At 33.0% G+C, this 13,246-nt stretch overlaps 1 protein-coding gene across 13 annotated transcripts in view; it reads left to right on the forward strand.

The window, feature by feature from the left end:
• Positions 1–13,246, forward strand: part of TBCK (TBC1 domain containing kinase) — a 284,662-nt gene that overhangs the window by 92,937 nt on the left and 178,479 nt on the right. For all 13 annotated transcript variants that reach the window (XM_064285475.1, XM_064285476.1, XM_064285474.1 and 10 more), the window contains 7 exons: positions 6,094–6,143; positions 6,343–6,472; positions 7,731–7,829; positions 9,329–9,391; positions 9,910–10,036; positions 11,265–11,315; positions 12,688–12,771. In XM_064285475.1, the coding sequence (XP_064141545.1) occupies positions 6,094–6,143; positions 6,343–6,472; positions 7,731–7,829; positions 9,329–9,391; positions 9,910–10,036; positions 11,265–11,315; positions 12,688–12,771 (604 nt within the window). The remainder of the gene's footprint in view (positions 1–6,093; positions 6,144–6,342; positions 6,473–7,730; positions 7,830–9,328; positions 9,392–9,909; positions 10,037–11,264; positions 11,316–12,687; positions 12,772–13,246) is intronic.

Below are 13,246 nucleotides of genomic sequence, written 5' to 3' on the forward strand. Positions count from 1 at the left end.
ATGAGGTCTTGGGCATCCTATATAAAATAGCAACGGCACACCTACCCTATCCCTTATACTCTTTACCTTTTTTTTCCCCACCTGTATTGTACTTCTCTTCATCTGACATACCATTTTGTCTTCTTGTTCGTTCATATTAACGTATCTTCTTCCCACTAGAATGCAAGTTCCATGAGGGCTAGAATTGTGTCTGTTTCATTCATTGATGCATCCCACAATGCTTGCAACAGTGTCTGATACATGGTAACCCGTACTGTTGCCATCAAGTTGTTTCCTACTCATAGGAACCCTATAGGACTTACTAGAACTGCCCCATAGAGTTTCCAAGGCTGTAATCTTTACAGAAGCAGACTGCTACATCTTTCTCCTGTGGAGTGGCTGGTGGGTTTGAACTGCCCACCTTTTGGTTAGTTAGCAGCTGAGAGTTTTAACTACTGTGCCACCAGGGCTCCTTGATACGTAGTAACGGTCTCCATGAATGATAACTAAATCAATGTAGGAAGTTCTCTTTAATACTCCTTCTTTTATCTCAGACCTTACTAGTTTCTGTATTTCTCTTCTTGCTGAAATATATCTTAGAGACTTTATTATACACACACACTACTAAACTGGATAAACTGCTGTTTGTTTGGAACTCTATGTTTTTTACTTAATTCTGAAAGATTGTTTCATTAGCTTAGCATTTAGAAATTCTAGGTTGCCAGTTATATTCTCTCAGCAGTTTGGTGGTATTATTTCATTGTTTTATGGGTTCTGTTGTTGTGGAGAAGCCAGCTTAATTCTAATTGTTGTTTTTTAAATATTTTAATTTCAATTCCTTTTAAGAGCTTCTCTTTGTCTTTTATGTTCTGTATTTTAACTGCAATGAATCAAAGTTTTTTTTATGCTTTTATGCTCTCTTTTTTATGCTTCTAGAGATTTATCTTCATTCAATTATTTGTGTTTGCTACAAATTCTGAGAAATTTTTGTACAGGAATTCCAATTAGATGTTTGTTAGAAATCCTCACTCTCTCCTCTGTCTCTTAATCACTATTTTGTAATTTTTATTTCTCTGTGCTACCTTCTGTGTAATTCCTTTATATCTATCTTCTAGTTTGCTAACCTCTCTTCACAGGTGTGTACGTTAGTTTTTTTACCCTTCTGTTGAGTTTTCAATTTTAATAATAAAATTTTTATGTCTAGAAGTTGTATTTGATTTTTTTTAAAAATCTTCCTTACCATTTGTTAAAATATTTTTCTGCTACCAAAACTTTTTCTTAAATGTATTAAGCATGCTTATTTTGGGTTCTATATCCAAAAGTACGACGGCACTGGGTTTTGTTTTGTTCTGGTTTTAATCCAAAAGTTATAGAACCCAAAAAAAGAATTATGGGTTCTTAAACTTTTGGATATAGAACCAAAAAAACTCTGGAAATTTTCTTTTTTTTATTTTGGTAAAAATATGCACAACAAAACACTTGCCAGTTCAACAGTTTCTACATGTATAATTCAGTGATGTTGATTACATTCTTCTTGTGCAATCATTATCGCTATTCTTTTCCAAATTATTCTACCACCACTAACATAAACTCAGTGACCCCTAATCAAAACCTCCCTCTTTTCCTTTCTCTCCCACTCCTGGTCGAAAAATTAGCCACTAATAATCTTTGGTTTCTATATATTTGCTTATTTCATGTAGGCAAGGTCATACAGTATTTGTCCTTTTGCAGCTGACTTATTTTACTGAGCATAATATTTTTCAAGGTTCATCCATGTTGTGGTATATATCAGGACTTCATTTTTCTTTATGGCTGAGTAGTATTCTATTGTATGTATGTACCACATTTTGTTTATTCATCGATCTGTCGTTAAACATTTTGGCTATTGTGAAATTGCTGCAATGAGTATTGGTATACAGATTTCTGTGTGTGTTACTGCTTTCATTTCTTGTGGGTATATACCTACAATTGGAAGAGTTGGGTCATAGGGTAGTTCTGTGTTCAACTTTTTGCGGAACCACTAAACTGCCTTCCACAGCAGCTGTGCCATTTTACATACCCACCAGCAGTAGATGAGGGTTCCGTTTTCTCCATGACCCTGTGACACCTGTTGTTTTCCATTTGTTTGTTTTTTGATCATTGTTATTCCAATAAGGGTGAGGTGATATCTCATTATGGTTTTGATTTGCATCTTCCTAAGGCGGGAATGGCTAATGACACTGAGCATCTTTTCATGTGTTTGTTGGCTGTTTGAATGTCCTCTTTGGAGAAATGTCTGTTCAAATCCTTTGCCCATTTTTCGATTGCATGGTTTGTATTTTTGTCGTAGAGGTTTTTTTTTTATATATGTATTTTAGATATTTTACTCTTATCTGATATATAGCTCCCAAACATTTTCTCCCAATCCATAGGTTGTCTTTTCCCTTTTTTGATATTTCTGGACTCTCAATTCTATTCCATTAATATGGATGTATATCCCATTGATACAGATATCTATACTATTGATATAAAAAAAAAATTGATATAGATACCTATAAAACAGTACCAGACTGTTTTAATTATTATAGTTTTATAATATGTTTTAAAATCAGGAAGTGTGAGTCCTCCTACTTTATTCTTTTTCTTGAAGATTGCTTTAGCTAGTTAGGGTCACTTGTCCCTTCATATAAATTTGAGAATTGGCTTTTCCATTTCAGCAAAAAAGGCTATTGGAACTTAGATGACGATTGCACTGAATTTATAGATTGCTTTGGGTATTGACATCTTTGCTTTGTTAAGCCTTCCAATCCATAAACATGAAGTGTCCTTCCAGTTATTTAGGTCTTCTTCAATTTCTTCTATTAATCTTTAATAGTTTTCTGTATACAAGTCTTTTACCCTCCTGGTAAAATTTTTTCCTGTGTACTTAATTTTTTTTGGATGCTATTTTAAATGCTAATGTTTCCTTAATTCCCTTTTCTATTTGCTCTTTACTATATATAGGAAACCTGACTGATTTTTGTGTGTTAACCTTGTATCCTGCCTCTTTGCTGAATTTATTTCTTACAGTAGCTTTCTTGTGTAATCTTTGGGTTTTCTATGGATAGGATCATGTTGTCTGTGAAAAGGAATGGTTTTACTTTTTTGTTCCCCGTTTGGATACCTGTTATTTTTTTTCTAGCCTAAGTGCTTTGAATGGGACTTCCAGTATAATGCTGAGTAGCAATGGTGAGAGTAGACAGCCATGTCTTACGGCTGATCTTAATGAGAAAGCCCTGCCTTTCTCCATTCAGCATGGTGTTAGCTGAGAGTTTTTCATAAGTACTCTTTATTATATTGAGTAATTTCCCTTCTATTGCTCTCTTGTTGAGTGTTTTTATCATGAAAGGGTGTTGAATTTTATCTAATGTCTTTTCTGCACTGAGATGATTTTTTTTTTTTTTACCTTGGTTCCATTAATGTAGTGTAATATGTCGATTGATTTTCTAATGTGGAACCACCCTTGCATTTGTGGAATAAAACCCATTTGATCATGGTGTGTAATGTTTAAAGTGTTTTTAGATTTAGTTTGCTGGTATTTTTTTTTTTTTGAGGATTTTTATATTTATATTTGTAAGGGATATTGGTCTATAGTTTTCTTTTTTTGTGGTATCTTTGTCTTTGGCAATCAGTCTTGTTTGTTATTTTCCCTGTTTCTTGTTCATGGTGACTTGTTTCCTTTTGTGTTTTGTAGTTTTAGTTTATTTCTCTTAATTTCATATATTTATAACTCTGAGAATTTTTTCAGGACTGGATTTAGGGTAAAAAAAATAAAAACATTCTGCCAAGTGCCTGGTTCCAGTAAGTGCGGTGACAATGCAAATAGTGTAAATTCAGGCCCCAAACCCATGTTAGGTCTAGCCAGTGACCACAGGTTTCTCAGACAGGCTTTTTATTTTAACAATTCATAAAGAAGGCTAAAATAGGTAATTTCTCTTGTTGTCAACCTCTGGGCTAGGGCACCCCCTTTCCCTGCCCCAGTTGTTTCTTTATCTGGTCTTAGCAGGGTCTTCTCCAGTCTGGTTGCTTGTTATATACAGGCCCAAGACTTTGTCTCACTATGCTATAAAACTTCAGGGTACAGTCATTAGTATATTTTAGTGCTAACTCATCTCCTTTCTCAGTAGGCCCAGATTTGTTTCTGATATCACTGAATTTACCTTAATTTTTTGGCTTAACCAGTCATTTAATATTTTATGTATTATATATTAGGAGGTTATTAGAACCTCTTGTTTGCTATAATGCCTGGAACCGAAAATTAAAATATGTAATTATTACTACTCGATACAATGAATTTATATTCTCTTTGAAAAAGATTATGTACAGTAGACAAAATAAATAGCAGTACAAGGCAGAAAACAATAAACTGCATCTGAAATATATGGTTTCAACTGATTTGGTTTTACTCTTTATTTTAATTTAAATGAAATCCAAGTTCCTAAGCTGGGTTTCAATTTTACTGCCTTAATTCCCTCACATCAAATTTTGAAATGTAAATACTTTTTTCCTATCATTATTTAGAAAAAATGTTATTATTTTCCTTTTTTAAATAATATGTTGTTGTTGTGTGCCATCAAGTAGGTTTCAACTCATAGCAACACTATAGGAAGAGTAGAACTGCCTGTTAGAGATCCTAGGCAGCTCACCAGGTCTTTTCTCCCACATAGCAGCTGGTGAGTTTGAATTGCCAACGTTTTGTTTAGGAGCTGGGTGCTTAACCTGTTGCCGTCAAATTGATTTGACTCATAGTGACCCTATAGGACGGAGTAGAACTGCCTCAGGGTTTCCAAGGGGCACCTGGTAGATTCGAGCTGCCAACTTTTTGGTTAGTAGCAGTAGCTCTTAACCGCTACACCACCAAGGTTTCCATGGCTCTTTAAATAATATAGGAGCCAAATAATAATTTTACCTTATAATTTTCTAAGTATTTTTACCCTATACTTAACCTTAATATTCTAAATTTTTAATTGGAAGAAAAACAGAAAAGATACTTGTAATTATGACATTCAGGACAGTAAAACCTAAATTCTTAAAAAAAAAAATGCATGTATTAATAATTCGGTAAAATTTGGAAAAACCTTGTTTCCCTACTAAAAATTTCAGTTTATGAAATAAATACACAAAGGTTTAAAGGTAAAGTAGAATAAGTGCATAGCACTTCAACTTTTAGAAAAAAAATCAGGTGTAAACCCAGTGTTTGCCAAATTCTCAGTGTTGGGTAAAAGATTTTTCTTTGGCTTCTAAAATTCTGGGAACAACTCACACGGGTGAGTGCACAGTGACTCTAATCAAGAGAGAATCAGTGCAGGCTACACATAGCACGTGAACCTCTGTCAGCCCCCAGAAAAGCAGATGCTCTGCCTTCAAGTCGGAAGTTGAACTAAAGAGCAGAGCACCGCAGGCCGATGGCATTAATTTTAATCACCCTGCTCAGGATGTGTCTATCATTTTATTCTACTGCCTGCCCTCTTAAGTTTTAGAAGAATACCTACAAATCTGGCTGTAGTCAACGTTATTACTGGGAGCAACAGTCAGTATGACTTTGTGAGGAAAATAATTAACAGAGCTGAATTTTGTTAGTAGACTTGTCAACTATTTAAATCATAAATATTCAAACTATGTATGTGAGAAATTCTTCTGAATTCTTTTTAACTACCACCTTACTTTTGTCTTAGTTTGTATTAATGTCAAAGCAAATGTAAGTCTAACTTGGATTTTAAATTAAGGCATATGTATTAAAGTACCTTTTTACTTATAATTTTCCTTTGTATAACTTAAATATATTTTATTCATTTACTTAATTTTATAATGTTAGTAATTCTGAACTCTGGAAAAATATCGTAATAGGTCTGTAACATTTATGGGAGATACTGGAGGGGGGAAAAACAAAAAGCAAAGCTATACTTTACAGCTGAACCTTATTCAGTAGAGGCATGGTACACTTCCCCACTTAAGACAGATAATTTAGGTTCTATTTTATACTGTTCTCAGTACCTTTGTAAATTCATAATTTCCACATTATTTTGCCTTTGAGGTACAGTTTAGTGTTGCTGCCTCAGATACTCAGGCATAAATATTTTCTCTTTAAATTCACAGAGATTAAAAGATGTTGGTGGGGAAGCATTTTACCCATTACTTGAAGATGAGTGAGTATACATAGTTTCGTAGTTTCCTTTTACACTTATACTGCTTTTCAGTTTATATTAGATTGATAAGAAATCTGTACATATTCTTTGAAGACTGTTTCCTAAGTAGAACATAAAAACCTAATTTTAGATACTGTTCTGGTTTTGTTAAAATTTTATACTTTATGTCAACTCTTCTGCTTTTGTTTCTCTTTTACAGCCAGTCTAATTTACCTCATTCAAACAGCAATAATGAATTGTCTGCAGCTGCCACTCTCCCTTTAATCATTCGAGAGAGGGACACAGAGTACCAGCTGAACAGAATTATTCTCTTTGACAGGCTACTAAAGGTAGAGATTCTACAAAAGCATTACCAAAGGCCATGTACAATCCTTTTTTTTTATTTCATCATTAATTCTTAGGGGATCTTGATATCATGAGAGCACTGTTTCTAATGACCTGTTTTTCTTGATTAACCTTAATTGTAAAAATGATATGTGCTAATATAAATAAAATTTAAAAATAAAAATAAGGTGTGGGAATATATTTACAAGATCGTGATAGAGAAGGAATATTTAAAAATCAATAAGACAAAATACCAATAGGACATAATAGAAATAAAATTGGTCAGCAAATCAGTTAAAAATGTCATCTTCACTAGGAATGGAAAAAAAAAAGAAATTGGATTTTTTTGCATGCCAATAAGAAATGTGCACAAATGTAAAATGAGATTGAAGTTCTCATTCTGCTGGAATAAGCGTAAATTGATTGAAACAATCTGTATAGCAATTTAAAAGTACATATTAAGAGCCTTAACAACACCCATACCCTTTGTCTTAGTAATGGTCTCCTAGAAATCTCTTCTAAAGGAGTTATTCAAAGCATGGACAAATTTATATACCAAAAACCAAACCAAACCCAGAGCTGTTGAGTCGATTCCGACTCATAGAGACGCTATAGGACAGAGTAGAACTGCCCCATAGAGTTTCCAAGGAGCGCCTGGTGGATTTGAACTGCCGACCCTTTGGTTAGCAACCGTAGCACTTAACCACCACACCACCAGGGTTTCCATATTATATACAAGGATATATTATTGTTGTTGTTAGGTGCTGTTGAGTTGATTTTGACTCAGCAATCCCATGTGACAGGGCACAGCTACCCCACAGGGTTTCCTAGGCTGTTATCATTATGGGAGCAGACCACCAAGTCTTTCTCCCATGGAGCCACTGGGTGAGTTCAAACTGCCAGCCTTTCCATTAGTAGCCAAATGCTTTACCATTGTGCCACCAGGGATCACAATCCTCCATATGACTTACTCATAATTCCCCCAGAGCACAAAATAGAAGGGAATGATGGAAAAGAAATAGAATCAGCTCCTATCTTTAATTGTAGTATACAGGATATTCAGGGGGCTAGGAAACCATTCCACTACTTATTTATAGGTATTAATAACACAGACACAGTAATTTCAGATACTTAGAAATTTATTACAGGTGACCATCAACTTTATGTGTGTTCAGAACTGTCTAGCCTAAAAGATGACACTTGATAATTTGAGGTACTTTTTCATTTATTTTCTTCATACTATTTTTTTTTTTTTATATATAGGCTTATCCATATAAAAAAAATCAAATCTGGAAAGAAGCAAGAGTTGACATTCCTCCTCTTATGAGAGGTTTAACCTGGGCTGCTCTTCTAGGAGTTGAGGTAAGAAAGAAAATTGTAGGTAAGTCAGCTGATTGAAGCAGATCATTAGTGCTAAGACAGTATGAAGATGAATAAAGAAAATTGTAGGTAAGTCAGCTGATTGAAGCAGATCATTAGTGCTAAGACAGTATGAAGATGAATAGTGCTTTCCTGATGCTTAGTTTTCAAGATGTTAAAAAAAAAATATGTACTAAAATATGAACACTAATAATATTTACAATTTTAAGCAAAAGCTATGGAAGAATAGAGTAAGGTAGGATGGGATGGATGGGAAGAGATGGAATGGAATGGAATAGAATAGAGTAGAAAAATATCATTGAAAATTTGTTAGATTTATGCTGTTTAATATCTCCGTAATGGCACTCAGAAAAATATTTTGATTATTTTAAAATCAGAAAATATTTTAAGAATATACATCAGTTACAGTTATATAGTCCTGCTTATAAAGTATGCTCATTTAGGAATATGAGTGCCTATTTATAAAAAAGTTCTAAATCTGGAAGAACTTCAATTTCTGTCCTGTCAAAATCACTAACATAATTTTCTAAAATATTTTTAATGCTTTTTAACTCTCTGTTGGAGGAATTTCCTTTCTTCATTTCTGATTCCCTTGATGAGAGTCTACAAAGATCTTTGATTTTGGTTGTTTACAAGAATGCCTATTGTTGTAGAACCACATAGTGCTAAAATTCAAGAGGACTTCTGAGGTCAGGTTGTCCAGATCTCTAATAGATGTCCCAGAGAAGGTGATAGAGCTATTTAATGTCAGAATTTATACTTCAAATCCCTGGCTCTTTCTGTACCATGACAGTAAAATAAACTAAGGGTAATAAGAATTATTTCATGATTGGTCCAATAGAACATGACCAAAATTTGCAGTGGTTTAAAGTGATATATCCCTCCTGTAACACTGTAACTGAAAAATGTAAATGACCACTTTAGTCCCTTAATGACTCTGTATCTGCCTGTTATTCCGTTTCTTAATTTATCCCTGGGCTTCTCTTTCCTGGTGCTGAAGTACCATCTGTTTAAAGAGTTGCATTTTATTTTCGCTTTTATTACAAACTTTAATAGGAAAATTTCTTCTGGGATGACACTCCTCTCAAAAAAATAAAAACAATGTTTTTATTTCTTTATGACAGTTACTATGTATGAGATAACAATGAATAGAGAACCACAAGGCTGTGTTGTGTTGTGGAGTGGGAGGCTGACTAAACATACGCATAAGCTAACTGACTTATTGCAACACACTTGCCTTCTGGTGTATATAGGTCAAATGTCTACCTCAGCTGAATGGCAAATTGTCATCTATCACAGACCTTCATTACAGATAGTCAAAGATGTAGAGAATTTCTGTAAAAGAATCTTGAGTTTGAATGTGCTTATCTGTAATTGGGTAGATTTTCAAATATACATGTGTATAAGAATTAAATTTTTCATACAGTAATAACTTATTAAGAATTCTGATGAATTAATATACCTTCTGTTATTTTTTGCAGGGGGCTATTCATGCCAAGTATGATGCAATTGATAAAGACACTCCAATTCCTACAGATAGACAAGTAAGATTTAGATTTTCTTAAGCAATCTAAGATAATTCTGCCAAATTTTTTAAATTATAGAAATACATGAGATTTTCTTCATTTAATTTGAATATTCAGCAGTTGTCATATACATGTGGTGATAGGGTGAGAATAGCTCTTATGCTTATAAATTAGTGAGTTAGGACTGTTCCTTAAAGAAGTTTAGACCAAGTAACATTTTTTAATAATTATAATTCTTCATATGAAGAATTTGCCCTATATTTAGACTAGTTGTAAAGGAAGATATTATTTAAAACTATATTAATACATACCTTTTTTTAAAGACTAGAATGGTCTGTTTGTCCTGTTTAAGTATATGTAAGACTTCTCTGGTGTTTTCAGAGAATTAATATAAACTTCAAAAACTGTAGGCACCAGGATTATGAAGGTGATCTGTTCTGAGATTCCTATTATAATGTCTCCTTTTTTTCCTTATCTTGAGCTTTTTAAGAGATCACTCTGTTATAGTTTCACCATATTATTTTGGTACTTTACAGATTGAAGTAGATATTCCTCGTTGTCATCAATATGATGAACTGTTGTCGTCACCAGAAGGTCATGCAAAATTCAGGCGTGTATTGAAAGCCTGGGTAGTATCCCATCCTGATCTTGTGTATTGGCAAGGTAACTTTTTTTTCTCCCCTGCTTATTAAGACTCCTGTAATTAAGAAAATGTTGCATGACTGTCGATTTTAAAAATTAAAATATCAAACATCTTTGGCTTTGAGAAAAAGTCAGCACTAAAAAAAAAGCTATGATTAATTTTTTATAATAGGGGTTTATATGAGAACTTTTTTAAAAAAATACTTTGAATATCTAGCAGATGGATGTAATTTAAATGCATGTTATTTAAAATGGGGCATCTTACCATCACATTGATTAGGAAAGTGTAAAGACTGGTGCTGTTGTAATCTTTGTAGATAATTTTTTCAACACTTAAGGATATAATAAAATAATTTTATGCATAAATAATTTTTGATTATTTGAGATTCTTGACATTTAATGATTTACCAATCTATGCTTATCATGGTTATTAGAAGTTTAGAGAATAGGATATCATCCAAAACTGTTCATTTTATTATCTCTTTTTTTATTTATTAGTATCTTTTAATGCTCATATCTTTGAAATTTGCTTTTGCCATTATAATTTTTGTGGTTACTAATAAATTCATGAATGAGAAACTTATTCTATCCAGCCCTATTTTTAAGTATGTTGTTCTGAATAGTAGTTCTTATATTTAAGTTCTCTGTTGATTTCTTACTGGCTGTACTTAAAATGAAGTTATTATTTTTACTAAATCTGTCCATTTTAGAAGAGTTCTATATCTTCCTAATAATTATATGTACTTTCTCTCAATATAACGACATACGAGCAGGATTATTATTAATAAAAGAAATAAGCCATATATTTGTATTTCACTTCATAACTTTTTGAAGTTTTTTTTTTTTTTCATAATCCCAAAGAAACGTATAGGGCAAATCTGCATCCCCTAAATATGAAAACTTGCTTGGAGATGTTAAAATGATTGCCAAGACCACACAGTTAGGGTCAGAGATGAAACAACTGTATCGCAGGCCTTCTGACATTTTTATATTTCTCTATTATTATGCTCCTCTCTTCACTCAGCAATATTGATAATAATAAGAGTTAATATGTATTGGGCAGTTATTAAGTGCCAAACACAATCACTTGCTGATCAGAGTAACTCATAAGGAAATACACTTCTGGATGGGTAATACTTACAGTGCTCAGTCTACATAGAGGTAATACAGAGACCTGAGTAAGGTATATATCTACAATTCTACTGAAATATATTCATTGAACACCTTTCTCCCTATCCTCCACCACCAGGTCTTGACTCACTTTGTGCTCCATTCCTATATTTAAATTTTAATAATGAAGGTAAGCCTCTTTTCATTTAAATAATCATTCTCTATATTATTCTGTATATTTAATCAAACATGAGTGGTTCTTTATTTAACATTCTTGCACTCTCCACAGTAGGTACCACAAATTTCTGTGAAATAATCTCTCAGATTTATTTTAAAGAATTTTAAGAATTAATTCATTATTGAAGTTCTTCAATTATGACCAAGAAGTGACTAGAAATTTTGGAAGAAACTGGCTAATTATTCTAAATGCATTCACCAACCCCTTTAGTGACCATTTTTATGAAACTTTAGAGAAAATTCTGACTTCTGAAGAAATTATTAGATTTTAGGCTAAGTATACTTTCTAAAGAATTTGTAAAGAAATGAATATTGGCTGCCTTTTCCCTTTTTTTTTCCCTTATTCTTGTATCTCCAAAGCCTACCATATCAAATGCCACCTCCTTAATGAAGGCTTTTTTTTTTTTTTCTGATCCCAAACAACACTTTACATTTCAGGAAATCTTGTATCTGTCTTGTATTATGGTTATTTATATACTAATATGTTAACTCTTTTTTGGTTGCCAGCTTTGTTATAACAGGTTTTTTTATTCTCCTCTACTATAATGCCTTTTTTATAGAAGACTCTTCAATAAATATTTGTTAAATTGAATTGACTCAAGTCCCATATCCCTAATGCTATCACATATAGAGCATGTTACCATGTAGAGCTCGAATCCCAAGAAGCCTCAATTCCAGAATCACCATCTTTTCAAATTCTTATGCATATCATTAGAATTTGCATACACTTGTAGAACTGGGTGGAGATAGTATAACCCTAGAGAAACGAAATTCACTATTTGAATGGTTTTAAAAATGCACTGTTCTCTGATATTATGACTCATTAACCTAGACTAAAATTTTTGCTATAGTTAGGCATAGCCCATTATCATAAGTATTGATCCTAGAATAGTAAGAAATCTATGTTTGAAGCTGTAATTGATGACTAGCATTACTGAATCTATAGTTTTCACACTCTTTTGTTTGTATCAACAGTAATTAAGAATCATGAGGTTTGTGTAACTCATTAATAATAATCATGTTTAGAGATGAAAATATTTTATGAAGTTCAGGTAATAAAGGCTTTTATTATTGTGAAGTATAATGAGTGCCATGGTAGTTTGAAATTGAAAAGTTCCTAGAGTAGTTATTTTTTTTTCGTGCATAATATTTCCTGTTTTAAAAGGTAGAGACTTTTTTTCCTTATTTTTGTTTTTCCAGCACTTATTATCATAATTGTTACTTAACAGCAGACTCCAGGAATATGTACTAAGTGAAGTAGATGGCTGCTAGGCATTTACACCTTTAACTAATTTGTTATCTGCCTTTGTTTTATTCTGTCTTAGCCTTGGCATATGCGTGTATGTCTGCTTTTATTCCCAAATACCTATATAATTTCTTCTTGAAAGACAATTCACATGTGATACAAGGTAAGCAAATGTCTTTCCTTGCCTTTTATAGGGAAAGCACTTGTATTGAAGGTAACCAGAAAAAAATTAAATTTATGGTTTTGACCCAATAAAATATGGCGATTATCTGTCACTAAAATCCATGCAGATCGTAAAGGTTAGTCTTTCCCCCAAGTACACAAAAATGACAATATTTTTCTAATGAATGTTTATTATCTGAACTTAAAACAACCAAACCCGTTGCCGTCCAGTTGATTCCGACTCATAGCAACCCTATAGGACAAAGTAGAACTGCCCCACAGGGTTTCCAAGGAGCACCTAATGGATTAGAACTGGCAGCCTTTTGGTTAGCAGCTGTAGCTCTTAACCACTACACCACCAGGTTTTCCTACCGGAACTTAGTTCTGTTCAGATGCAGGCATTATACTCTAAGAAAAGGAAAAGAGACTGCCGTTTGCTTCTCTCACAATTAAAATAGCCCATAAAAAGCTTTACT

This window comes from Loxodonta africana, chromosome 5 (assembly GCF_030014295.1).
Source record: "Loxodonta africana isolate mLoxAfr1 chromosome 5, mLoxAfr1.hap2, whole genome shotgun sequence".
Classification (NCBI taxonomy): domain Eukaryota; kingdom Metazoa; phylum Chordata; class Mammalia; order Proboscidea; family Elephantidae; genus Loxodonta; species Loxodonta africana.